Here is a 27,644-nt window from a genome sequence, read left to right as displayed (position 1 = left end):
AGAAGAAAAGCTTTAAATAAGATCAGAGGAATCTCCACTATTTTGGAAAGTAATGCCATGCGCGCCCAAAAAACAACTGCCTTCTCCATTCCATTGATATTTTTTTGTCGAATAGTTTTTTCTTGAAGTGACGTTCTTGTAATTGTAGTAGATTGTATAGAACGAGATTTTCGTGGGATAATCGCTTTATGTAGGCTATTTTTATACGAATCAGTTAATTAATGAAGCCCTAACCATTGATCGATTCAAATTAGGCCGTGGATTTGTCTTCGGTAAGTGCACTACCTTATTTTATAGAGGGAATTGATGGATGAGCATGAGAACTACATACTAAAAGTGTGACTAAATTTGTTTAAAAATAGAATCAGAAGTCAAAATTTTTATTTCCAATAAATAAATAAATAAATCTTCGTTGTGTAGGAAAAAGTTATTTACAAAAATAGCAAGTGGGGACTGTCCTATTTTAATTACCACCTGAATATTCAACATTACAAGTTGATACTTAGTAATACATCAGTTATGTACTTGAGGAGGAAGCTGCAATTACTAATAGAAGCTCTACGATTTTTGTCTTTAGTGTCCCTATACTCCCTTACTGTATTAATTTTTAAAATAAATTTTTAATTTAACTTTCATTTTGTCCATTTCACCTGTTTTACTTTGAAAACCTGTGGATAAATTCTATAGCAATCAGATATGTTTCCTTCTCTAATTAACCATCATCAATTCTTATCCACTTCTGATTATAATGAAGTCCTAAGTGTCTGATTTTTTAAAAGTTTTATTGCATGTAATCCTTGTCCAAGTACTTCTTGATTCTCTCTCCTGGTGTTCTTCATGTATAGTTGTATGGGGAGGCATGTAGGACAATTTTTTAGTAAAGCGGTGTTCTTCTCATACAGGGTGCCTACTCTATATTTTAATTTATTTACATCATTAACATATAACCTACCACTCCTGAAATTGCAGGCCACAACTACTGGTAGTCACAACATCAGATATTTGGGTTTACTGAATATCAATAAATAATATTTTCATGACTTCAATTGAAGAACAGTATAACATTTTAAATATCATACCTTTTATATGTCCCCAGCATTGATTTCTATTGTAAGTTGAAAGGCCATGGGAATCTAACGGGACCGACGCCAAGACATGTCTATTAATCTGTCTTATTCTATCCATCATTTGCCTTCTATCATTTTACCAGCATAACATGTGTTGTATGCATTTTCATTATGAGCATTCATCATTAGTACTCCATCATTCATACTATTTCTAGAACTATCTGTAAAAAATTGATTTAGTCCAAAAACCTTACCATTTTTTCATATTTGGAATTGAAGCATGAAAACAACAGAACAATTTGTTGGGCCTATATAAAAGAGGAAAGCTTTGATCTGACCGTAAATTTCAAATAAATATGGAAATTGTATTTTCTAGATTAATTGCGAGGAAAAGTATAATAGAATTCAGCATATTAATACTGCAGTTCATCAACAAAATTTGAAGATAATGGAAAGTAGAGCATACAGACAGCACACTTTGTTGGAATCAATAGCCGGTTCTTCTACACACATCTAATAAGAATAATTTTATTTAGATTTGTGTAAAGTAACGGTTTCTTGGAATATTTCGCTTTGTTGGTTCATTTCTTGAAAAATACACGCGACTTTACGCAAAACTATGTTGACTTAGTTTACAAAAATAAAAATAACAATAATAAAATAATAACATAAGTTTATTCCACATTATATTTGAGTTTGCGTAGATGCAGCTACGGATTCATGCGATATATGGGGTGTCTCAAATACAGTGAGTCCCATAGGAATTGTAGAAACGGTACGACGGAATAGATACAAGGTGATTCAAACTAGAAAAAAATGCGCATTTTTGCACTCACTCGGAAAATGTTCAAAAATTAAAAAATATTTACAGGGGTTGTCAAAATATTGATAAGAACCGAAAACTGATTTTCTAAAATTATAAATTATGAATGAACCGTTTGGGTAAATTCTACAAAATTCGGCAGTTTTCTATTATCGACAAGTGCCAATCGAATGGCGTTCTCAGGCCTTCTAGATTTCTAACAATTTTATTCAACTTTGTTCTTTCTCATGGCTACCATATTGGATTTTGGTGGCGTCGCACGGGCAGTAAGAAAAAACATTTTAACCCTGTGCGACAAAGGAACCCTTGAACGTATCAAATAAACAAAAGCGTCATTTCACCTTAGTAGCTTTTTTCTACCGGGCGTTCCTATTTTCGTCTAAAATCCCGGTCGGTCTGTCCCGTGGACACGCCCCTAAAATTTCTGGATGAATATATAGTGTGTCTAAAAAATCCATCACGACATTGTTATTAAACGTCGAAAACTTTGCTACGCTGTATATAGAAAATGGTGCATTTTTAACTATGGATCTATTAGCATTTTAAAAAATTATTTTGTGGACTACTATAGCCACCTCAGATACCTTCCAGGTAACACCTTACGCTCTGTATAATTAAAAACTGATTTAAAAAAAAACTCGGATACCGTACATTTCGGAGGTCAAGCAATTCCGAATTTATGTCTATAAGAAGTATTTTTTTAAATTTTGGCCCCAGGATTATCCCGTTAAAATTAGGAAGTAGCCATTTAGGACCAACATTGAATTGTTACGCCTCAAAATCTTCCAATCAAGCTTTCATTTCTTAATCAAAAATTTAATGCTTATCTAAGTAGTAGGCATTACAATCGAGACTCAGATTTACATGAGAATTAGTGAAAGCTACAAAACCTTATTTTCATGAAGATAAAACCCAACGAAATAAGAGATATAATTAATTAACGTTTTACAAGTAAAATCCTAATCTCTGCGGATAACCTAAGTACCTATTAGTAGTTCAACCAAATTCTGATTAAATCTTTCCTCCTTTCCTTGGTTTTCTATTTATGTTTTTATTTATGAATTTTCTTAAGACGACATTTAATATTCGAAAAATTACTGGGGCATAAAAATGCCCACCTCGGCCTAGGTATTCGCAAATTGTACGTTAGGTATGTTGTGTAAATTGCTTGCAAATTAGAACATGCTAATTATTGGAAATCAATTAATTCCAACCAGTTTAAAATGGATTATTAAATACGTCTTTAAAGGCCAAAGGAAACACACTAGGTTCGACGATTTCATAACAAGAAAACTGTTTTATTCAATTCGCAATCGCAATAGACAAGTGGAAGCTTAAAGTGAAATCAGTGGAAGTGGACTTATATGTATTAGACATCTGGTACTGTGTCGTAAACGCACTTGAGCAAGGTGGAAGAATGTAATTTTTTTTAAATCAAAATATTAAGAAGCCTTGCAGTTCTATTTCCAATTTCCAGCTTCCTGTGTGTCTCCAAGAGCTGCTAAATTTAGTCGCCTATGGGAGAGTGAATCAAGATGCAACTGCCCTTGTTGTATGCGCGTTTAAATATAGTTAGCTTGGTCTGAATATTTCGCATAGTTTTATGTTGGTTTAATGTTCATTTCGAACATGTTTATTTTGTGGTGTTAACGTGTAGGTATGATGAAGTGGATGGTGTGAATGAGGTTGATCTCAAGATTAATATGTGCCGTGAAACTTTGACGAGATCTAAGACCTGGGTAAAAAAATACATTTGTTAATTTCTGTTAAGTAATTTTTCTATAGTGGTGTAGTTAAAAAACTGTTGAAGATAGGTGGAGAATATGATTTTTCGCAATTGCGCAGAATCAGATATAGGTTCACCCTACGTACCTACAAGAGGATATTAATATTCCGGACAACCACACCGTCGATAAAGCATAATTCGGAATGCCAGGCTTTTTTCATATGTAATATAACACGTGCATTGAAAACCATCGAGAAATTTCACGGCAGTATACGTGAATTCAAGTTGGGACGAGTGCTTTTTCTGATCCAGATTGCATAAATGTATTTTAAAAAAATAAATAAAATAAATAAATGTCTGCATACAAAAAAAAATTGATCATTTTCAATTCATGGGTTATATAACGAAATGCTACGTATTTGTGACACCTCGGTAGAATTTTCGACGTGTAAACATTGACAAAATAAACTAACATAAATTTGTCAATTTATTGTCATAAAATGCATGTCAGTGTCTTAGTGTGCTTGCAACTGTCACTTAATAATAAAATACCCGATTTTTAGTGCAGAATATATAGTGAATCGCACTTTTTTCTATCGGTACTTAAGATTAACTTTTTGGTCATATGAAGTCTATGCCAGTTTTAAGTTTTTCTTTTTTCCCAAGAATTCAGTATCGATATCAAGACGATTTTATTACTGAATTTAACATTCGAATGGCAATTAAACGTTATCTATGGGGGCCCTTTCTTTTAATCTGCAGAAGTGGTCGTATTCGGATCCATTAAGTTGCACTATTTCTTTACCCTGAATTAAAATGAAATTTGTGCTGTAATCGCCTCCATGGTAGCCCTGAAGGTTTCATTATATTATCGATTCCCTGCTAGATTACTAACAATAACGTCAATAATAACCTTGTAAGTGCTTCAGTTAGAAATTCAGATCTTTTTTTAGGTGCAATATAGGATAGGCGTCCGATACATGACTAACCAGGAAGCGTTATTGATGTAGAAGTATTTATTCTTATCTCTGATCATAGGAAATTATATTTGACTGTTTCGTAAAGCTGTTTGGTAATACGCACCATCTGCCAATCCAGAACATCTGGCTACATTATGCGTGTAACATCCGCCTGAGTGCCGACTTCCTCAATAATATTACTCAAGTCTCACCTAACTTTACGATTACCTATTTCATGGAATTAGAAAAAGAAAGTTGTAAATTCAGTAAATCGAGAGAGGAATCGGAAATATTTATTAGTTTTCGATGCCAATAATGATTATTAAGAAATACCTTCGTTTTCAATTACCCCAAAAAAAGCATTTTATTGGCAATATTATGCACATGCAACTGTTTTTGCTGGCGATAGATACCTCAATTGCATCAAATGCCCACAATTAGCTTTACTAATTAGAAACATATTACATGTAAAAATAAATAGATCGTATTGTTCCGCAATAAACTAGCGAGTCCCCGGTTTTCCGCAGAAGTAGTAGTGTCGAAATGGTATATGTATTTGCAGCGAATGTCGTTCATTCTAAGGTGTGTACGGCAATAATGAACTCATGTGGTTCACGTGTTCAGCTGTCGTGACTTTCTTCCACCGTGACATACGGTTTTACAGATAACAATCGCCGCATATCCTAGCATTTTCTATGTGCCTACCTTAGGTAGGCGTTCTTGTGAATTTCTCAGCCGCGTGTGTGCAAGTAGTCTCTTTCCCACCTAAAAATTACCTTTGAATATATTAAATCCATGTCTTATGACCGAACCATTCAATAGATCACCGAACATGGGTAGGTCAAGGTGATTAAATAAAAACAAACCCATTCATTCAGGCAAGCAAATATTCAGTCATCAATATTATTTTGCTTTTCAGGTCCTTGAAGCTTCGAAACTAGAATATCCTTCAACATGGATCACGTATCCCTTCTCGGTCCCTACGAGCAGGAACTGTTGAAAGTGTTCAACAGTCACGATATTGACAACTGCGGCAGTTTAGACAGAGACGGCTTACTGCAGCTGTGCCACACCTTGCAACTGGAAGAACAAGGAGGAGAGCTCTCGAGATGTCTGCTATCTGAGAAAAGACCTAGGGCTACTTTTTGCGAATTTAAGGAGGCGCTACTGAATTTGCTCGGCAAGTTTGCTGTTTCGAGTCTGAAATGTGTATTTTGCTTACCTATTGTTTGTTTTTTTTTTGTTTAGGTAAGATGCAGAATAACAAAACTGCCTGTGACAGCCCTATAAAAGAAAGCGCTCTAGTTGAACAAACCTCTCCTCCGCGGGCGATGTCGCCGAAATATGTTTACGGAAGTAAAAAGTACGGAAGGCGCTCTAGGTGAGCTTTAATTGTAGATATGTTTTAAAATGTAGATTTACACGTTTTTTAGGCCTAGAACTGACGAAGTGACTTCAGTTTACAATGATGAAAATGACCTCTCTCAAAGCAAACAAGGATCTCCAGTGCAGCGGTCAAACTCACAAAGCGAAGTCTTGACTAAGAAGCGAAAAACGAACTACAAATTAAAACGGTAAGTTAAAGAAATTGTTGTTAGCTGGAGTATACATTAAGCTTCCAGTTGACTAATTCGCAGTAAGTTTATTTCTGTAGTTTATTAATGGCAACATTAGTTATTGGCCTGCTAACGATTTCCGTGCCTTTTGTACGTGTGGCATAAAATGCGTTGATTTTTCTGATTAGTGGGTGAAGATAATGGTTAATTATTATTGCTTTAAATAATTTCATTATTAAATAATCATTTTTAATTAATCACGCTGATGGAACTTATATGTTATTTGGCATTAGTACATGCGGTAATAATAATTCCTTATGGACCACTACATATTGTTAAATTTATAAGCAGAATATGTTCTATGATAACCAAAGGAATTCAGAGGAAAAACGAAGGAAAATGCTTAAGAAATATAGCTGCTAACGGAATGTTGATGAGTTCCCAAAGATTTCCTTGTAGGGAAACTGTCCAGAAAACGGATATTATACGCAGCGTCACATTGGTCCTTTATTAGGGATAATTAATTATATAGGGTGATCCAAATTCGATGAGAATTGGAATTTTCTCAGAATTTTGACGATTTATTAAAAATTAATATATCGTTTTTGGGCTTAATTTTAAAGAAAAAGTAAATAGTTATAATGTTTGGTTACCTGTTCTTAAACCAGAGGGCAACGTAAGGCTAAAAAATAAAAATAATATTATAAACAAGATAGATTAACTTGGGTACGATGATCAAATACTGATTCTCCATTTGTACCTTAATACCTTTTAGACGATTATGTCTAATGGAGAATCCAGTGATATTTTAGCGGGTTTTGTAGTATTTGTGGAGAAATCCGCTTTTTGTTGTCATTTTTGTAATTCAGTTGTGTGATTATACTCACCTTGAAATTAGATTTCTTAGCTAGTGAAACTTCCTATGAACATCTAACTACAACCAATATAAGTGCTTGATTGCTCCACATGCTCCATTTGGGCTTTTGCTTGTCTAAACATTCCTTTTAACTATTTTAGATGTACCTCACTACCAGGCCATAAAGAGCTGAACACCACACATGGAAATCACTTTATAACTCACCATTTGCCGACCGAACAAGAAATCATTTGCACTGAGGAAATGCTTAGGGAAGCATGGAAAAAATTGGGTGTCGGAGAGGATGGCTATCTCAATCAGACCGAACTTTTACTAGTGTGTGATGCAATAGGTTAGGAATTCAGTGCAACTTATTGCATGTCAAATATTTAACGTGTGCCTATAGGTCTTCACAAGTTGGCAAGTGAGGTCATCAAACAACTCTCCGTAAATTACGATAGAAAGATCAGTTTTAAGGAGGTTTTAGAGGTGATTCAGAAGGATGAGACGTGGTTTGATATGTTGAGCAACGACGCCTCTGTTATCAATGAAAATTCTATGAACATACAGTAAGAACCGAGTTATATTTATTTATAATTTCCGAGGTCATTATTTGTATGTCATTTCAGACATTCTTCCGAAGAGTTGTTCCCCGACTCGCAAACATTTCAGTATGTGACGTTAGGGCCGGATGGAAATGGGCTGATCAATGCAGACACGTTAATAGAAATGTGGGAGAACATCGGGATTCATTCGCCGAAAGAATTGATTCAGGAACTGGGCCTCGATTCCCGGAAAATAAGTATTGCAGGTGAATTTTTAACATTTTGTCGCATTGCTTGCTAACAAAGGTGGATTTATCGACCCTGATTACTTAAAAATATAAGGAAATTATTTCCAGTTTGAAAGGAGTTTTAAAACAAAGTTTGAAAGAGAACAGTTAAGTTTCTTTTGTTAAGTAGGCCGGTACAGTACTATGGACAAACAAATTTAATTTTGTTTGCATTAAGGACAACTCTAGGTATTCCCATTTTTCTTTTGATTCCAGAACTTGCGGACGTTTTGGAAAAACAAACCCGATCGGTCAGCGAAAGCACTCGGGGCGAATACCAAAGTCCGCATCTAACTCTACTTCAAGCGAATCTCACTCTTTACCAATCGGAAATAAGATGCTTGAAAAATATCTTGGAACAACTCCAAGCGGAACGCGAGAAATTAAAGCTGGACGTTGCGGAGGCGAATAATCGGGCCACTTTATTAGCTCAGGAGGTCGACGATAATCATATTCGAATGGAACAAAACACCTTTAACCAGGTAAGTTAGTCTGGGATTACAACGTACAGCAATCTAAAATTCAGCATAATCAGGCAAAAATGCTTAGAAAACCCTATCTATACTTTCACTTAATCTTGACTTTTGTGGTGAATTTTGGAATTTGCCAGTACTCTCTCATTTCTGTAGGGTTTCTCAATGGTTAACTTTCCATTTAACTTAGGTTAAACTATTGGAACAACGACATGCGGATATGCTTAAAGAAATTACGATCCAATGTGGTAAAGACAAGGAACAACTAAATGTTTTGAACCAAAGTCTTGAAGACAAAATTGCGAATCTCGAAAATGAAACGGGAAAATTGAAAAATGATCTTATGGTGGCGCAAAAGTACTCTTTAAATATCGAGAAGGAAAATTTGTCTTTAAGCGGGCGAATTTGCGAGTTGGAGAAAGATAAAGGGGTACTTTTGGATAAGGTTGGGGAGTTGGAGACGGAGAAACGAAAGCTCAGGTGAGGTGATGTAAATAATTATTGTTCTTTGTATTATGCGGATTTGGCTTTTATACATATTGTATATAACAAATATATGAAACTATTATGATATCTCGTAAATACGTTTAACAGTGTATTTTAATTCCTCAACGATTTAAACTCTTGCCGCGAGATTAAAACACTTACTTCAGTTTCTTGACATACAGGGTATCTCAGAAATGTACATACAACACTTGACCAAAAATTCTTGAACCAAAAATAAGGCGTTCTAGACAAACTTACCTATATCCAATGTATGCTTTGTTTTGCTGCTACAGGACGCTAAAGTTCTCAAATTAATATAGTTTTTTTGAAATAATTGTTAAACACTTATCGATTTTTACTCATTTCAATCAACACACACAAAAATTCAATATTAGTTCCTGAAAAAAAAATCGTTTAATTCTTGAAAAAAATTCTTTAAAACGGTCAGAGTTTCGAATTAATTTCGACTTGAGGCAAAGCCGTACACAGCTGACACCTAAACTACAAAAAACAGTATTAATTTATGAAAAAAGTTTTAAAATCTTCGAAGCAGCTCAATTTGCGATGTCATTCTTCGGCCACGTCCAAAGATTGTCCTAAATACCTTTCAAAAGAGCTAAAATTGCAAATCATTTCGACTTTCAACTAAAATTCTATTGGGTTGGCAATTAAATTCGTTCAGTTTTTTAGTTTGGAATAAAACATATTTTTTTTATATGCAAAACAAATTTTAATCAATTATATATTGACCATCTTTATTGATAACCTCTTGCCATCTCTCTACCAACTTCATTATGCCGCGTTCATAGAATGACTGTGGCTTATCGGCAAAAAAACGATCAAGGTGGTTTTTAACTGCATCTTCATCTTTGAAGGTTTTTCCTTTCATTGAATTCTGCAGCGACCGAAATAAATGAAAATCGGAAGGAGCAAGGTCCGGTGAATAAGGAGGATGAGCCAAAACGTCCCAGCCAAACTCGAGTAATTTGTTCCGCGTGGTCAAAGATGTGTGAGGCCTAGCGTTGTCATGATGGAAGAAAACACCCTTGCGATTTGCCAATTCTGGCCGCTTTGTGCGAATAGCTTCTTTCAATTTCGTTAATTGGGAACAGTATAGGGTTGAATCTATTGTTTTTCCAGATGGTAGTAACTCGTAATAAATAATGCCCTTAAAGTCCCACCATACGGAGAGCATTATTTTCTTCGGATGCAATCCCACTTTCGAGGTCGTTTGTGGTGGCTGGCTGCTGTGTCCCCATGATCTTTTGCGCTTAACATTTTCGTAAATGATCCACTTTTCATCACCTGTCACCATTTGTTTCAAAAATGGATCGCTTTCTTGGCGCTTCCGCAACGAATCGCAAATGGATATTCGGGTGATCAAGTTAGCCTCGGTTAATTGATGCGGTACCCAAACATTGAGTCGAGAAACGTATCCTAACTGATGCAAGTGTTTTTCTACGCTTGTATGAGATATATTCAATTTTGTGGCAATCTCTCTTACCGATTGGGATGGATCACTGTCGACTATAGCTTTTACGTCACTTGAGTTAATCTCAGTTGGACGACCGGAACGAGATGCATCGTCGATATCAAAATCTCCAGAACGGAATTTGGCAAACCACTTTTGACATATACGTTCTGTTAAGGCACCATTTCCATACACACGGCATATCTTTTTATGAACATCGGCGGCTCGTTTGCCTTTTTTAAAATAATAAAACAAAATGTGACGAAAATGCACGTTACTTCTTTCCATGTTCACCGCTACACTATATGTACGATACTTATGATAGCCAAACCAAAGTTCGTAGAAAATATAAGAGAAATTTGATCTTGCATGTGTTTATTTGATTTGCTTGATAGCATTCAGAAAAAAAAAGCAAATCAGCATGAAACTTATACGGAAAGAAAACCGAACGAATTTAATTGCCAACCCAATAATTACGTCGTTTTCATTGACCTGGTAAAACTTAACTGTGAACTATAACCAAAAGAGTGAGCCAGAATCATGTCAGCAACATCCACTTTCACCCGCAAAATGACAGTTAAACACCGTCCCCTTTCACCCACTTCAAATCATAAATATATAATACTAGTGGGATACCTCATAAGTCTTTAGAACAAAAGAAAATTCGATTTTAAAGATTATTAGTACAGCGCGTATTGCGAACGTCTTGTTCATCGCCGCGCTAATATTCAAGTGAATCATCTAAGAAATGATATCGGTACGAAAATGTACAAAAAATTTACAACCTACCTTTTGCAATCGATACGCGATAGGAAGTAACATGCGATGTTTCCAGATTTAATAAAATGGAGGAAAAGTTGCGAATTCATCGCAATAGTTTCGTTACGCAAACATACCCCGCAGAAACAAAAAATATATTTCCTATTATAAAGAGAACTTGATCGAAAAAGACGTCTTAGATTATTCGAGAACGATACTAATTTAGTATTTCATACGGAATTAAATACGTCATGTTCATTATTAATATACATATGCATATAATAAAGATGAAGTCCCCATCAACCTTAACATTTTGTCCCAGTTTCTTAAAAACTTAACAACTTCAAGGGTTAAATGCTATATGTGAGCTTATAAATTTAACTCTGTTGTGAACAATAGCCATAAGTATCATGTGGTGCAATCCCGCAGAGATTTTTTTTTCATTCACCAAATTGTCCAGAACTTGTAATTTTTATTAATAACATTTTTCTAACTTATTCAGACAACTATTTCTATATGTGCAATAAATATAGAAACATAATTCTATCTCTCGATCGACCTGATAGCTTTCTTACCATTTATTTTTATATTGTAAATTATTGGGAACTCGATTAGGAACGGGTTTCGTTGGTATCTTTTACTTCCATTGATATTCTACCAATCAACTGAGATGACACCATATTTTTTTGTAGAGAAACTGTATGTCTAGCGAAAATTTTAGGAGAGATAAAAAAGTTTCAACATTAAGTCAGGTCGTGGCAAAGAAAAAATTAAAGTCATTTATACAGTGAAAAAGCAAACTTTTATTTTCAACTCATGAGCCATTTTTAATATTTCCACACTTTAAAAAAAGGTTCCGCTCGCGTCAAAACACGCCAATTTATGTAATAACCCTTAACTCCAAAATTAGTGAGAATCGATTTTTATATATGCGTTTAGCAATTATTTTGAAAAAATGATTTTAATTTGAGAATTTTTGGCATTGTAGTGGCAAAACAAAGCAACATTGGATATAGCTAACTTTGCCGAGAACACCTTCTTTTTGGTTCAGGAATTTTTTATCAAGCTCTGTACAGTGATTCCAGGGAAACCCTGTATAATATACTGTTCTGTTTTAGTGAAATTGAACGTCAAGAAAGTGAATTGCTGTTAGCCAAATTGACCTCTCTGCAAATAAAAAATTCCGAATTAAAGGACCGAAATGACGAGATGGAGTCGGAAATCGAGAGCTTAACGAACCAAGTAAGTGATTTTGACTATAATTATTGCTTAGGTTTGCAACTAAACTAGCAGTAGAAAAAGATGCTTTTGAGCGCTCTCATTAAAATAAGCAATGAAACCATAACTCATAAACTAAAGATTTTGTGATAGTGTGAAATAATTAAAAGGCAGCAATTTGTCGGATTTATTTCATATTTTTCCTTCGTTTTTACACCGTTCATGCACAAGATTCCAACCTTCAGATTAGATAAAGCATTTGGTTGTTATAAATTTCTGTGCCTGGTACTGTGACTTGATTTTCGTACACAGAACTTAATTTCATTTAATTATAAATAATTTCATCCTATAAAACCGACTGTTATTGTGTCCCATTTAATTTAATTTATTTCTATGTTAGGTCATGAGCATGAAAGCAAAGGCTAGTAGTACACCCACGAGAAACTACAACACTCTGGATCAATCGCTGGAAGAGGGCAACATATCCATGATTTGCGAGGGAATAGGATTAGGGGCAAAACGCAGAAGCGACTATTCGCCCAGCAAAGACATCCAATTACTTCGAATGAGTAAGTGCCTCATGAATTTTATTTTGATTCGTGCAGATTTCCTCAGGATAATAATCCTCGTTGCGCGTTGAAATTCGTAGGTGAATAATTGATAAATAAAAGTGGTTACTTGTGCTGATTTATTGTAATTAGAAAAGCTAAAAATTCACAATGCTTTGCGTTTGAACAGTTAAAATCTGTTCTAAATGCAATTTAAGATGTTTCGTTTCGTAGAATGCTTATTCAATGCTTTTTTGAAAATATTTTTAAATTTTAATAATAATAGAAAACAGTTAGATTAGAATGAAAGGAAATTAATTGATAATAATAATTCGTGCTGTGATATTCACATCGAATTACGAACAGATCTCAGTTACTTGGTTGGTGTTTTATTTTCAACCATATACATATATAATAATAATATTACTGACTTTAAAATTTTGGAAGTGTTACATTACTGCCTTGTATTTCCTGTCCCGATTTTCCTGCCTATATCCGATAAATTACATTGAACAATTATTATAAGTGTCACAAAAAATGTCCAGGTACGTATTGAAAAGTATAATTCGTATTTATTTAAATAAAACGAAGCTAAATCATTTTATTAGACGAAAATGCTTCGTTGTATGTATTTTAGCTATTACATTTTTAAATGTTTTTCAAAAATCTCTGGTTGCAAATAAAATAATATATATATTATTATTGATGGGAATTTTTATTGCTGTCTTGATAAACGACGTAAGGGATCTGTCGACGGTAATGGAATATTTTCCATCTTAAATTATAATACACTATTATATTATCTGATGTAATTTTGAATTGTTGTAGTTATTTATTTTTAGCATATTTTTCGGGAGAAACTTAGTCAAACAAGTGTCGCGTGCTTAGTAAAAAAATCATAAATCCCCAATGATTGTCCGGTAAGTTAGAAACATTTTTCCGCCTAATTACGCAATTGAAGCTGAGAGCCTCCTTGAGAAGTAAAATTTTAATTTAATAATCAATAACCTCTAACAAAAACGTTTTAATATATTTACTTATAATCAGCTTAACAATTATTACAATTATATGCAATTATAATATAGTAATTCATAGGCGGGCATTACCATCTTATAATTTATCCACTCTCCAAAGCCAATTCTACCTACCTCGCATCAAAAAAAATGTACGGTTCTTGTCTCTTACACGATCACATATTTATTGTTATGTGGGCAGTAACTTATGACTGAAATCAGACAGGAACCAAAGAAGAGAAAGCACGTATATGATTTATCGGGGTTATTACCGAGATATTGGCCATAACTCAAAAACTGGTGGCTCGCATTAGTTCCAAGAGAAATCTATGTATCTTTAACAAAGTTTTTGTATCTTGTACAATAATAGTAGTAACCGTTGTATGACGATATTGCGGTGTAAATTTAATGCAATATCCAAAGTGGCTAATTTACCGTTGTTTCGCTTTGAAAACTTCAGCCTTGTTTCATGGGTCGTGTTACGTTGTAGTTTTTGTCAATTAGCCGCCGGGATTTCTTGGGATTTTTTAAGAATTTATGACTATTTAGAATACCGGTTTGTGTCTCTGTACTTATGCGGATTTCAGTTGTTTTGTAGAACATTATACGCTTAATGGGCAATGTATACAATGAGTTAAAATACCAGAAACGGGATGTTTAAAAGGTTCTAACCTGAACTAAGTAGAACTAACTAGATCTAAAAAGTGGACTTCTATGGTCAAGGAAGATACATAAATTGGCATCCACTATTCATTTTTTCATTGACTACGAGAATTCGATTCAGTGAAATTTGCAATAATGCAATCTTACCTATTTTTATTGGTAAAAATGGTCTTATCAATTCCTCTTACATAGGCAAACATGTTCATTTCGTCGATCCGTTATGAGAATGTCAGAACCCTGCTTTATCTGGCACATTTGCATCTTACTCTCGGTAATTGTTGTAAAAACTGGAATTTCCAATGAAATTTGCCATGATCGATTTTAACATATCCATCCATTATAACATTTTAATGTATACGTCAGTTTGTGATAATCGCCTCTGCTACTCCTACAATAACTTCTCTCTCCTCATAAACCAGTTCCGCATAATTTAAATCTCACTGAAAGCCACATTTATCATGTTTGTCATGATCTATTTCGTTTCTCTGCAACCTTGTTGCCTTACAATCCGAACTAACCTTCAAATCTTCAATTATTCTTCTTCCAGGTAGAATAGGATATGAATTCATTACCCATCATTTGCTTCAAAGGCTGCCTCCGCATGCAAGTCGTAACAAGTATGTTGCCGGTGCGGATCTAAATGTCCAAACCCCACGTAAACCAGTCCTTAACAAAATCCAAAAAAAACCAGTCGACCTTTCTAAAGGTTCCCATAGACGGTGTTATCACAAAATAATTGAGTTTCCCGTATTGTTCGCTTCTGTGCTTGATCAGTATTGTTCCCCTTAACAGGTCGTATTGGAATCTGGAAATCGCACGAAGCATTCACTAGATTTTGGGCGTGGCATTGCCAGGAAATGAAGGTAAATTGAGCATATCTTAAAGGGCAGCAGGAGTGTGAGGGTGTTAGCGTGCTAAACTGTATTTTCAGCTTTAGTTATCACGATCCATTGTTTGTTGACAAAGGTCTGTTCATGTATGTTCGTCTTAATCGCGCGTTCGGTGCCGCTCCACTCTGTTGAATTTTCAATTAGCAGACTTGAGTTGGTTATTAGTTGTCAAAACCTCGAAGAAGCTGAGTCGTGCACCTGACAAGGTAATGCCTGAGTGTGGCGTGTGTGTCGAAAAATGTGAGCAGTTAAAGGTGCAATAATCGTTGTCCTGTAGTAATTTAACTCTCCTGTTAAAATGTGATCAGTGATTTCAATTAATATTAACAGAACGAACGCGCCATACGTACCCACTCTTCAGTGATAATTGGTATTCGGACTTAACCGTGCACTTGAAGCTCATTAATTCAATCCGTACAATCTCCATCAAGGAGCTATTAGATTATAATGATTGATACACTTATTCAAATCACATGTATATACCCCAGATCCACTATCTTGTGTTGCGTGCTGATTTAAGGAAGTGCTCGGCATGAATTTCATTATTATAGCATCAGCTGCAGTGCTCTTGCACGATTTTTTGGAATTAGTTATTGTTTAGTTACAAATAAATTGAAACAATTGTTCGAAAAAATCGGTATTTGTCGGTGGTGAAAGCTTCACATGTGGGATGTGATATTACTGTTGGTTCGTCTGTACGCGGTGACGATGGATTTGTGTGTTATGGCACCAGTTGTTGTTGGTAAGAAATTTGTGTGAATGTATTAATAGCTTAAAATTAAATCGCTCTTTTTTTTTCATAAATTCTTTGTCTTTATTTTTTTTTCGACTATATTAAAATCTTAAACCGGCTTTGGTTCAAGTGATATTTGCTCACTGTAAACAATTCGACTAAAGGCGGGCACCCACCTACGTGCCCGGCGTGGGATTTTGGAAATTTTAGTCTGGCGGTCAGAAATAATCTGCTGAGGTAAAATTGTTGTTTTACCCAATTCCAAATCAAACTTTTCCTTCAATTCCTTTCAGTTGCATGCTTTGTAATTTAACACCAGTTTGATAAGGAACGATTTGTTATATTAGAATTTCATGTCTCAAGAGGTAACATTGAAAAATCCGAAGGTATCTAAAAATTCCCCCATGATGTGAATTTTGATCGTTTTCAAGTACAATATTATATAATGTGGTGAAATATTCAAAATCCATTTCAAATATTTATGCAAAAATTTGGATTTTGCGTTAGTTAATCAAATGGAGACCGGGCACGATATTCTATAGTAATAAGCCAGGTCTATTGAATTTTTACACTCTGCCTCCCCCCATTGGCATAATATACCGTCATTGACTGGGATATGGAAATACGGTCGATATTATTGTATAAATTCCATTTTCCAGTTCATTATGAATAACCTATTTGTGTCAGCTTTACTGATTAATGGTAGTGGAAGGGTATAGATATATCGAATAGATAGATGTCTATTATAAAGGTATACATATGTAGATATTAAATCGAGGTGAGAACAGGAAAAGAAAAAGTCGTATCTGTTTTAAATCGAGCTGTTTTAAAATCTAAAGTTAAATCACGAATGGTCCAAATTAGATGATGTTTTGAACCGTGGAATGAGGTAAATATCTTTCATACTTGTAAGTTCGTCAGTGATTTGGCCACAGCATGCATTATCGAAATGGGCACTCTAAGTGTTAAAAGGGCATTCGTAGTAATGTCACAAGTATAAATACATATTTTTGTGTTTTTTTATTTTATCGAGCGAAAACTGACACATTAGGAACAAATTTTCTCATGTGAGACATTGTCGACCGATTTAAAGTTTAATTTCTGTATTGAAGAAGAAACTTAAAAGGATCAACATAAAATCGTTCTCATGGTTTTTGATTAATTTAATTGGTTTTAGTAAAAGTAAAAACATTTCTTTGTTGAGTGTTTATAACCCGTGCGTCATAAACTGCTGATGGCGCTTTAATGGTATCGATTTGGAGTGAAGAAATCTATTTAGGTTTTGCGCTCTTTTATGATAATTAATTGGTATGATCTTTTCCAATTTTCATTTTCTTTTAAGGAAATTTTGAGTTTTTGTTGGTCTGATTGGCGCCTAAGTTACTTAAGGAAATAGCGAAAATTGTGTATTGAAGGAATGAAATGATTTTGGAAGTTTTTGTCCATTTAAATGAACGAATTTGAAGTTTTTATCCAACATTTCCGCTTAATATTAATGAACCACCCTGTAACGTAAATTCTACAGAGAGTGTTTCAAAAGTACGGGCCGCTACTTAAGGGGCGTATTCCATACATTAATATAAGATAAAAGTTCAAATACTTTTTTTTCTAAATCGTTTCCTATGAAAGTTATGAGGACTTAAAGATCGTGCCGGTAAAGTGATTTTTTGACCGTAATTGATGAATGGGAAGTCACAAAGTGTTGGAATTTGGTAGGTAGCCATAAAATTGGATTTTAAAAACGAGTATAAAAAAATAAAATAAAAAGAAAAGAAAAGGAAAGAGTATTATTTTAATAACATAATTAACGAAAAATTAGAAAGGTAAAAAATCACAGAAAATGTTTGAAATGGTTTCCTCCTGTCTCACTACACTTTTCTCAGCGTTTTCTAAGAGACCTTCTTATTCGTTCGTAATTACCTGGTATGTTGGGAATCTGATTATATCCATTTTTAATTCGTACGCGAAGGTCGTTAATATCGTGAATAGGTGTGGAGTAGATAATTTGTTTTATATGACTTCATAGGTAAAAATCCAACGGATTAAGGTCCGGTGACCTAGCTGGCCAAGATACAGGACCTCCTCGACCTATTCATCGATGCTCATAATCGGTACAGCATGCTTTACCGGCACCATCTTTAAATCGTCATAACTTTCTTAGGAAACGATTTAGAAAAAAAAGTATTTGAACTTTTATCTTATATTAATGTATCGAATACGCCCCTGAAGTAGCGGCCTGTACTTTTGAGACACCCTGTATAAGACGTGAACATTCCATGTCACGTTGTATTCCATATTTTCCTCCATTAACAACACTCGAAGTGTGATAAATTTTTCACGTCTTTTAAAAGCTCACATCAGATTTTTGTTATTTATTCCCTGGAATTCCTAGCAATTTCCTACAAAAATCCAGTCATGCACACCGCACAGTCAACTTCCATCAGACAATGATAATTACAAATTATATAGGATCCCGTTCGAAATGGAGAACGTCGGTTGTCCGACATATCATTATCGCACTGTCTCTTTTGCTCTTTTTCAAAAATCTGAGCCATTAATCAAATTGACTTATTTACAAACACAGTGTTGGCCTGCGGTGTAACTGTTTTGCAGATAACATCGCAAATAATTATTGTAAACTCGCTTTTCAGTAGATTTTTGATTGAAACGTATTATCTAGGAGCGCCGATGTGTAAAGTGGTCAGTCATTAGCAGTTTCAATTCGGGATTTGTGCATAAATCGTACGGGTGCGAATATTGCCATTATCATGCCAGTGCGATTCTCGAGTATGTGTATGAAGTGATCTTCAATGAGGAAAAGATGCTTGAGGTGCAGTTGTATTGGCAATTTACATTCACTTCCATATTAGTTAGGTGTTAAGATTGCTTCGCGTGTGAAAATCACCACCAATCTCGTTAACGTATGTGAGTTTTCAAAAGTACTGTTGATTGATTTGCCAGGTATAACGTAACTTTGTAGAGGACATTGTCTAGGCGCGGATATTTATAGAGTGTTGCACCAAGAGCACGACTTTTGATTATCAGAACTTAATTATAAGAACGTTTTAATTTTTTTTTTGGTCCAGCATTGTCCAGTAACTGATGCGCGTAAAGCTGTGAATATATTAAATTGATACAATATTGGAGTTCAAGGTGTAAATTGTGTCGCTCGGACTAAAATTATTAAATTCTTGAAGCTGTTCAATGAAACATTATTGACCTATTGTAAGGTAATTATCGATTGGTTGGTCTAAATGTCAGCGAGAATGGACTTTTCAAATTCTTCTTGCTAGCTATTTTAAGTAAGTATTTCTTTAGTACGCCGCGTTCCTTGCAAAGATATTGCTTTATTACATGTTAGTTCGGGTTGCATATTTTCTTTAGTTTTTGGCCGGTTGGTACCCACTTAGAATCCATGAAATATCAACAGCTCTCTTTAATTTTAATTTAGAAAATGGAAAGCAACTTTCCGAGATTTTCTGATTGTTGAGGTCTTTGACCTCTTGGTACTTGACCAGTCGTGGAGAGCTTTGCAAAGTTACTAAAATCTTTGGAAACGTTAAACATGCACCATAACTTAAATATTTCGCCTGGTTAGGAGATTTTCAGATCAAAAAATATATGTTTCTTATACAGGGTGTAACAAAAGTAGGGGTTTTCCTTTTAACGCGACGTAGACCTCAAAAAACTAAGCAATATTTTTATATAACATTTTTTCGACATCTCAAAAGAGACGAAATATATGCGCAGATGAGTTTTAATGAATTTTTGTATAAAATCTAAATCCATTCCTGCATAAAATAGTAAATTCAACGTAAAGGAAATAAAAGGTCCCACAGAAAATTATCAGCTATTGAAAAAACGCAAAAAACATTTAATGTTTACTGTTATTATGCAATTTACCCACGCCGCTTAAAAATCGGTCGTGAAGTTTAGCTCCAGGTGTTATTTTGATAAACTATCACTATTGATACTATTAAATTGACAATGGCCCATAATTACTCGAATCACGAATTGATGGACATGTTGTTAATATTAGGAGAAAACCATCTTTTCTAACAGCATGCACAGAATCGTGGATGAGGCGAGCGACAATTTGTGCAAATGAAACCAATGGCGACAATTTCTAACACCTATTGTAGCCAGTCCCGGAGTGAGCAGTAGCTAAAGATGTGGTACTTACTAAAACTTTCATAGGCGCATATTTCGGTGGTTTTTGAGATTTCGCAAAAATGTTATATAAAAATATTGCTTAGTTTTTCGAGGTCTATGTCGTGTTAAAAGGAAACCCCCTACTTATATTACACCCTGTATATGAATTGTACGACTGATATATGAAAAATTTGTACATGAATCATTGTCGTCTCAAACACTACTTAAGACGATCCTGCATCTAAGATTATGCAATAATTTTTACGCAGAAGAAGCTGAATATGTCGTTTCCTCTGACTCTTCTCCACTCTCTAATTCTCTGGTGGTATGTTGATTGTGTCATTTTTCTTGATTTTAAACCCTAATTCTCTTTGTTACATTCCTGCTTTCTAGAAAATTGTTACCAATATCTCAAGTTTTGCAGGCGGCTCTTTGGAGTTCAAATACCATTTAAGAACAATGCATGGCTCGTGCCAGAGAACTGACTAATTTTTGAAACAGATGTTGGTCGTGTCATTTTCTGTTTATTACCATGTTAAGTGAGTCCTTTTGGGTGTCAGGCGTGAAAGGTCTGGATTTTGAGCGATTTCAAAAAATAGGAAGATAACTCACCGATTGTTCCGCCATTTGACGAATGCTTAATTAATGAAGTCCTATTAATTATATCAAAAACATAATACATTTTCTTACTAATTATTACTCGATTGATTAAACAATGCCTTTCTTTTTTCAATCGAACTCTACGGTAAATCATCGAATCGTCCATCTGTTTTCTGTGTAAAGAACGGTCAGACAATAATAGTAACATGTGCCCGTATATCATCGCTTTTATCCATTATTATAATTGATTCTTTAATACTTGAAAAATACAAATCTAATTACAATAATTTTCTAATCTTCAACAGCTTTTATCCTGATGTGCACATAAGTTTTAATTGGCGTTAAACATCCTATCTTATCGCATCTAAGAAATCCATTGAATTTCCATCGAAGGAACGATAATCTTTGCAGTAATGGCCCGCTACGCGACTCTAGTGATATATAATACATTTTATTTTTGCCCGCTGATGTCATATATCAGTATTGTGAACTTTCTATTCGACCCAAACACGGTTTACAACCGCAAAAATGGGTACCTCTATCGTCGGGCTTGTCGCTCTCTAATGTTATAACGTTTTCGTTCGATCAGAATTGTTTAAAAGTGAATTCGTATTTTTACAGCGGACGGTAGTCCACGCCTGGGCAAAGTGCGAAAGTACTACAAGTCCAGAACCCCGGATAACTTGGAAGTACCGTTCACTTCAAGCGAAAGCGGATTCGACACCGAACCCGAATCTCTGTCGACCTCGACCTGTGATAATGAAGAAATCAACAGGTTAGTTTTGGTGTAGGACAATGGTCATCTTTCAGAGCGACCCCCGTAATCTTTGACGTCCATGAGATATACATGGCTTTGAATCCATAGCGCACGAGGGATAGATTTTGCCTCCAATATTCTTTATTACTGTCTGTTACTGTCTTTATTGTTTATTGTTTTTAGAATTTTTACACTAACTCAAATCTATCCCTGACCGACACTAAAAAACATCGCCAGATTACCAACAGCCGCTTTGAGATATTTCTTTGTTGCTTTTCCAAGGCACAATTTGGAAATCGCTCCGGGACGCACAGAACAAACTTTCCGGCGCGGTTCCTTTTGGGTTTAGGGCTTTAATTGCAGAGAGAAATTCCAAACACGAGTTCTACGAAAGGAATTTGTAACCATTTTACAACCTCCCAAATTCTGAATGTGAATTAGGGGTTGGGGCAGGGTTTGTCCTTGGGTAAGTGCGTATCGCATCTAGACACTTCGCAAAAGATCCTTTCTGGTCCGGCCAATCTTCATTGCCGTACCATCCTCGGCGGGGCGAGGCTGCTTCCCAGTCACATTTCAAAATCACTTTAAGGTCTCAATTTTGCAGTTGAGTTTTTTGCACGAATCCGGAGGTTCGTAGTGGTTTACGGATTAAGACAGTTCCGCAGGTAACAGTTATACAATGCATTTTTTACGGTTCGAAATGCGATTTTAAGTATTCAAGTTGCCACCCGACGATACCGGCCTGTTCTGATGAAAAATGCAATGTGTAAGAGTTTTTTCCGCGATTTCTTCCAGCTGTAAGTGCACTTGCATTTTAGTGGTTATGCAAAGATTGTTGTCAATGGCTAGACGCCTGTACCAAATCAATTTATCTGGTTTCGCTTTTTTAACGCCTAGCCCAACCACACTTGCTATTCAACCTTATTTTCATGCTACTGAGATACATCTAAGCTCGGAGAGCTTGCAGGAGAGTTGTGCTTTAGCTCGACTCATATTTTATAAAATCCGAAAGTGGCCGAATTAATAAATTAACTGGGCTGGTTTTGCCATCAACTTGCACGTTACGAAAAAGTGTATCGTTACGTAACGAAATTTGATAGTTGCTCGAATTTCTTTCGTTTCCAAATTTTACACATCTTCAAACACATCACAATTTATGATACGTTCCCCGATGGGTTTGAGGAATTGTAAAACTCTCAAATTTAACACAATTTAATAACGAATTACTTTCTTTCAGGCTACAGGCAAAGGTAGCGTTCCTAGAGCAAGTACTTTTGCAAAATAACATACCTGTACCTACATACGAGGTAAGTTACCACGACACCCTTCAATCGTACACTTCAATTTAATATCAACTCTCTAACAATGTCTCAGTGTTAACACTCATTTATTGTTACTACTTATTAATTTGTATAACCGCAATGTCTTAAAGACGGTTAGATTTCTATTTATTTATTTATTTATTCTTGCATAGATGTATTTCCAAAACATGGAAATTAGTTTTTTTTGTTCTTCGCATCTGCTTCTAAAGCACGGACTGCATTGTCCTGAATCCGTCAGATTTTCGTCCTTAATAAGCAGTAGATTTGCATGCTGCATATTTACTCGAAAATGTAGTATTAACCGTCTAAGTAGGTTAGATATTTTTACTAGGTATTAATGCGTGATTTTTTCGCTGTGATTGAAAATGGCCTTGTGTTGCGATTGCACTAGAAGCATGTTTAGCTTATGCGTAGTTAATTTAGAGACAGTAAACCGAGTCCCACTACACTAGTAGGAGATCTCAGGAGAAGCTAGGGTTTTATAGCATAGTTTTGTATAACTAACTGTTTCATTAGCATTTATCACTTAACCATAACTTACATGTCGCTGTGACTAAAGCTATCACTCCAAAGCTTCTCCATAAAACACTTTTTAATCTGATCAAATGTGTGCTGATTTTGTAGCTTATTGGCTCTGCAATAAATTAATTACTCCTTACATTTGTTTGTTTTATTTTTATGGAGAAGCTTATTTTTGCCTGCTTATTTACTTAATATGGAAACTATCGCTGTAAAATCACTGGTGAACTTGTTTGAAATCTGGAATATCATAAATTAAAGTTCCTCCCTAGGAAAACGAAACTAGTGCGAACGCAACGATGCAGCTCACACATAGGGTGAAAGAATTGGAGAAAATAATCTCCGATGTCAAGAGTGAAATGAACAAAATGTTGATCAAGGAAAGTACTCAATGTGCAAACTGTGATATACTGAGAGGCGTCTGCAAAAAATTGGAAAGCACTTTGATCCTTTCTAATAGCAACGTTGTGCAGGAGGACGTTGGCATGGATGACACGCTCGATAAGTAAGTTTTCGAATATTTTTGAGTGTCGATTTTTGAATCGTTTTGTGTGCAGTGCGAAAAAATTTAACGAGCAAGGCTGCCAGACTGATTTGAACATAGCCTTAGTGGAACGAAAAGTGCTGAAACTGGAGGAGGAAAATAAGGAACTGACTACCAAATGTACTGAATTGGAAGACTGCGTTGAGTTACTAAAGAATGAGTATGAGAAATGCGAGGATTATTGGCAGGTATTAACTAAATTAAACATCTTTAAACATTTTCTTTCTCCTTTTTTTGGCGAATATTCGCTAACTTAATTTGATTTCTGAAGAGTTAAGTTTTTAAGTACATACTTACGGAACATCCCTTTAATGCTGAGATAGATGATGTTGAAGTGACGTCAATAGGCGGAAATCTTAATTTCATATTTACATAAAAGAAAGAATAGACGTTTTCGGTATAGAAAGTGTTATATCTTTTCCTTTTTTGAACAGAGGAAGGTCGACGATGAACGCCAATATTTCGAGGCCGAACAGAAAATTAGCGGAGAAAAATTAAACGAACTGTTGGACAAAATGAGGGAGTACGAGGAACAATACGCAAACCAGGTTAGTTTTCCTCGCAAGTTCAGACAGTCTTAGAATTATGCGGAATTTAATACTAAAACCACCAATAAGAGAACACTTTAACTCAACATCAACATTTTCATAGGACATGCTGGACAATCGCTTGCCCACCATATCTGAAGCAGATTTGGAAAAGCAGTTTACAGACCTGGAGCAAGAATACGAAGATTATAAATCTTACCACGAAGGCGAACTGTTCAAAAAAGAGGAAGAAATCAGCATATTGCACGAGAGATTGGCGGAATTGGAGCTGAAGCAGCAAGAAATGCAGGAAACTGCAATGCAGGCTGATGCGGATGCCGAAGAACAGAGAGTCTTGAATAAAATGAAGAATTTTACTAGTTATGTGATCGAGAGTACCTGCAGGTATCTATCGTATCTTCTAAAAAATAATTTAAGTTTTTTGTGATTGCAGTAATCATTATTTGCTGTGTTATCTCTTGTATGTATCTAATGCAATGCTTTATTGGACCCCTTTAATGCAGGATTTTGCAGGTTTCCATTTTCAAGAGTTGTTTAATTTTCGCGTAGATGATACAGATATGCTTTTTTCCCAACTTAATGCTTACTATTTTGTTTTTACGTCACATTTATAATCTGAAAATTCTTTTTTAGATTTTCTGAAGAGATGGTGCCTCCCGATCAAAAACCTTCCATAGCATTCTCAAGCCTAAATTGGGAAAAATCGACAGCCAGATCTGAAACCGACGCTTCCACTACCAGTTCTTTACCTCCTGCCACATGGGTCTTTAATAGCCAAACGAACAATGGGCCTTCATCTTTGGGGAACATGTCCCCATCAACTTCTAGTCAAAATTACACTCCTTGCCGGTATACCGATTAACTTTGACACAATTCTTTTTTTAAGTGTGTTATTTAACAGACCTAAAAGGACAAGGAAACACGACAAAAACATTTATAAGAAAAACAACATGGAGAAAGATAATAGGAAGACTGAAAGCGGTAATGTTCAGCAAGAACCTGCCAGCCCAAGTTACCAGAACTCGAAGCAAGGTATGTTATACTAAGAAGAATATTTGAAGGACAATCTTAACAAAAACAATGATTGTTGTGTGGTTGACAACGATAGGTATCTGCTTCTATTGAACTTGTGTGTATGTAATTTTTATTTATTTGAGTCTGTGTATCTACAGGGGAGCAAACAGTGGCCCTTCCCATTAGCGCATTTAACAACATAATGGGCCGAAAGAACTATTTGGAACAGCGGGTCAGGCATTTGCAGATCTGTTTGAAGCAGCAGCACGTTCATAATGAACAGGCATTGCACTGTAAGTAATATATTTCAATATATAAATAAGTATTATTTTCAAAGCATTGTATCATAGAAATTTCGCATAACATTGCCCCATGTGTGCTGTAAATGACATTGGCAATACATTAACACAATTCAGTTAGTGGAAAATGCCTATGTGGCAGTTGACGTTTCTGAAACCAATGGAATATGCTAATTCATTGACAGTTTTGTGGGGTTCGATAAATCAGCTCAGAATTCACAATTGAGCAATCAACTTTAAGTGATTTTGGTCATCGTGTCTTAACAAATAACTTAATTCCAGATTACTGGCAACAATTCAGAGGTGAACGTGTCGAGCTCCAGGCGAAGCTGAAGTTCTGCCAGGAAAGGCTGGAGCAGCAGATGCGCATCTGCAACGAGCAGTTGGACAAACTGCAACGCAACGATTTGTTCGTCAAAGATCTGTACGTGGAAAACGCTTATTTGTTTGCCAATGTCGAACGACTGGAGAAACAGTGTCGCATGCTCGCACAGGCCTCGAATTGCTCCAGTTCTGTCTAAAGTGTACTCTAAAATTCGCGGTTTCATTGGAGGAGAACGTTTTTTGTTGATTGGCGCAACCTTCAATTTCTCTTATTTCTGCGCCTTCTGCAGTTTATCGCCAATAGCAGTTACAGTACAAATGTTTTACACGCACTATTTAAGAAACTTAACGATACAATTAATGTTTATTTCTTGATTGTGAGTAGTGTTTTATTTTAATAGTTTATGTATTTGCAAGTCTGATTAAGTTGATCATTAGAGAGATCTTTTTTTTAAACAAATGTGTAAAAAGTTTTATTATACGCTTTGAGTACTTGAGTTTCTACGTAGTAACATTTGGAAGCGTTTGAGTACTTAAAAGGAACTAAAATTTTAAAAAAAATCTATCTTTTTGGTTTGATATGAATTATTATATTGATAATGTTATTTCTCATTATTATATCTAATGGTTACATTGTATACCTACCTTACTCTAGTGATAACTAATATTTTTTTGTGTCATCGCAGGTATTCATTATTAAGTCGATCTTAATAAGGGAATAAATCTGCGATAATGCACTATAAAACTATTTTTATAGTTGTACCATGTTATTTTTTGGTGAGTTGCATTTTTAATGGAGTTTTTCACAATTTACTCTTGGCGTACAAGATTGTTCTGTTAGCGCGGTGAGTTAGTTCATCGCTGTCGTGTCATATCGAGGAAGCATGAAATATATTTTGTTTTTCTTTTAAATGTCGAATTTTGAACTCTTCCATTTTTCTGTTCCACAGTTTCTAAATAACGCAAAAATTATCAAATACACTATTTTTGGTGTTATAAGCATGTACAATACGTTTGAGTGAGTCATATACCGAATGTTTTTCCCAACATAGCACAGAAACTAAATAGATGGAAAGGTAAGAACGTCTAACAGTCCAAGGGAAACCCGGCAATCCCCTCTATATTCCAACTTCGCAAAATAGACCTCCTTGAGCCCTATGAGATATCGGCCACAGTATTGTAAACAAGGTACTTGAAAATTTCAGTTTCCAATAAAAATGTTCCTACAAAATGGTGTTCACGATTGTGAGTGGTTCAGTATTGCCACATTTCCAAATTCTGGACTTAGCAAAGTAGATGGCCTATTTAGTGTTCATCTGCTAACATCAGGCATTACAGTATAGTACGAGTAAATTTCTTTTATATGAGACAAAGGTAGAAAACTATTTTTTAATTAAATAAAATTTAGGGAAATACGGTCAATCGCCATAATAATTATTTCTTAAACAAAATTGAGTTAAAAAAAACTCAATGTTTAATATAAATCACAAAG

The 27,644-nt window shown here is 35.1% G+C and overlaps 1 protein-coding gene across 2 annotated transcripts; it reads left to right on the top strand.

The window, feature by feature from the left end:
- Positions 1 to 97: 97 nt before the first annotated feature.
- On the top strand, positions 98 to 27,064 carry LOC136413500 (ninein homolog). 2 transcript variants are annotated; one of them, XM_066397086.1, is made up of 21 exons: positions 98 to 272; positions 5,495 to 5,755; positions 5,824 to 5,956; positions 6,009 to 6,149; positions 7,149 to 7,339; positions 7,394 to 7,556; positions 7,617 to 7,798; positions 8,036 to 8,301; positions 8,483 to 8,772; positions 12,127 to 12,250; positions 12,627 to 12,795; positions 21,447 to 21,600; positions 22,820 to 22,889; positions 23,696 to 23,928; positions 23,981 to 24,155; positions 24,402 to 24,515; positions 24,619 to 24,899; positions 25,149 to 25,364; positions 25,417 to 25,547; positions 25,688 to 25,822; positions 26,111 to 27,064. In XM_066397086.1, exons 2-21 carry the CDS (start codon positions 5,530 to 5,532, stop codon positions 26,347 to 26,349), a joined length of 3,633 nt encoding a protein of 1,210 aa, XP_066253183.1. In that variant the 5' UTR covers positions 98 to 272; positions 5,495 to 5,529; the 3' UTR covers positions 26,350 to 27,064. The 2 variants fall into 2 exon arrangements, with proteins under 2 accessions (XP_066253183.1, XP_066253184.1); XM_066397087.1 differs by lacking the exon at positions 98 to 272 and adding an exon at positions 5,176 to 5,411.
- The last annotated feature ends 580 nt before the right edge of the window (positions 27,065 to 27,644 follow it).

This window comes from Euwallacea similis, chromosome 14 (genome assembly GCF_039881205.1).
Source record: "Euwallacea similis isolate ESF13 chromosome 14, ESF131.1, whole genome shotgun sequence".
NCBI lineage: Eukaryota > Metazoa > Arthropoda > Insecta > Coleoptera > Curculionidae > Euwallacea > Euwallacea similis.
Note: the sequence above shows the minus strand (reverse complement) of the source record. Positions and strands in the feature narration are given on the sequence as shown.

Excerpts from the sequence above, each read along its gene's own strand:
- LOC136413500 (XM_066397086.1), top strand. The coding sequence starts at position 5,530 with ATGGATCACGTATCCCTTCTCGGTCCCTACGAGCAGGAACTGTTGAAA. Across the intron at positions 7,557-7,616 it reads GAAAATTCTATGAACATACA|ACATTCTTCCGAAGAGTTGT; the intron begins GTAAGAACCGAG and ends ATGTCATTTCAG. Across the intron at positions 8,302-8,482 it reads AACAAAACACCTTTAACCAG|GTTAAACTATTGGAACAACG; the intron begins GTAAGTTAGTCT and ends CATTTAACTTAG.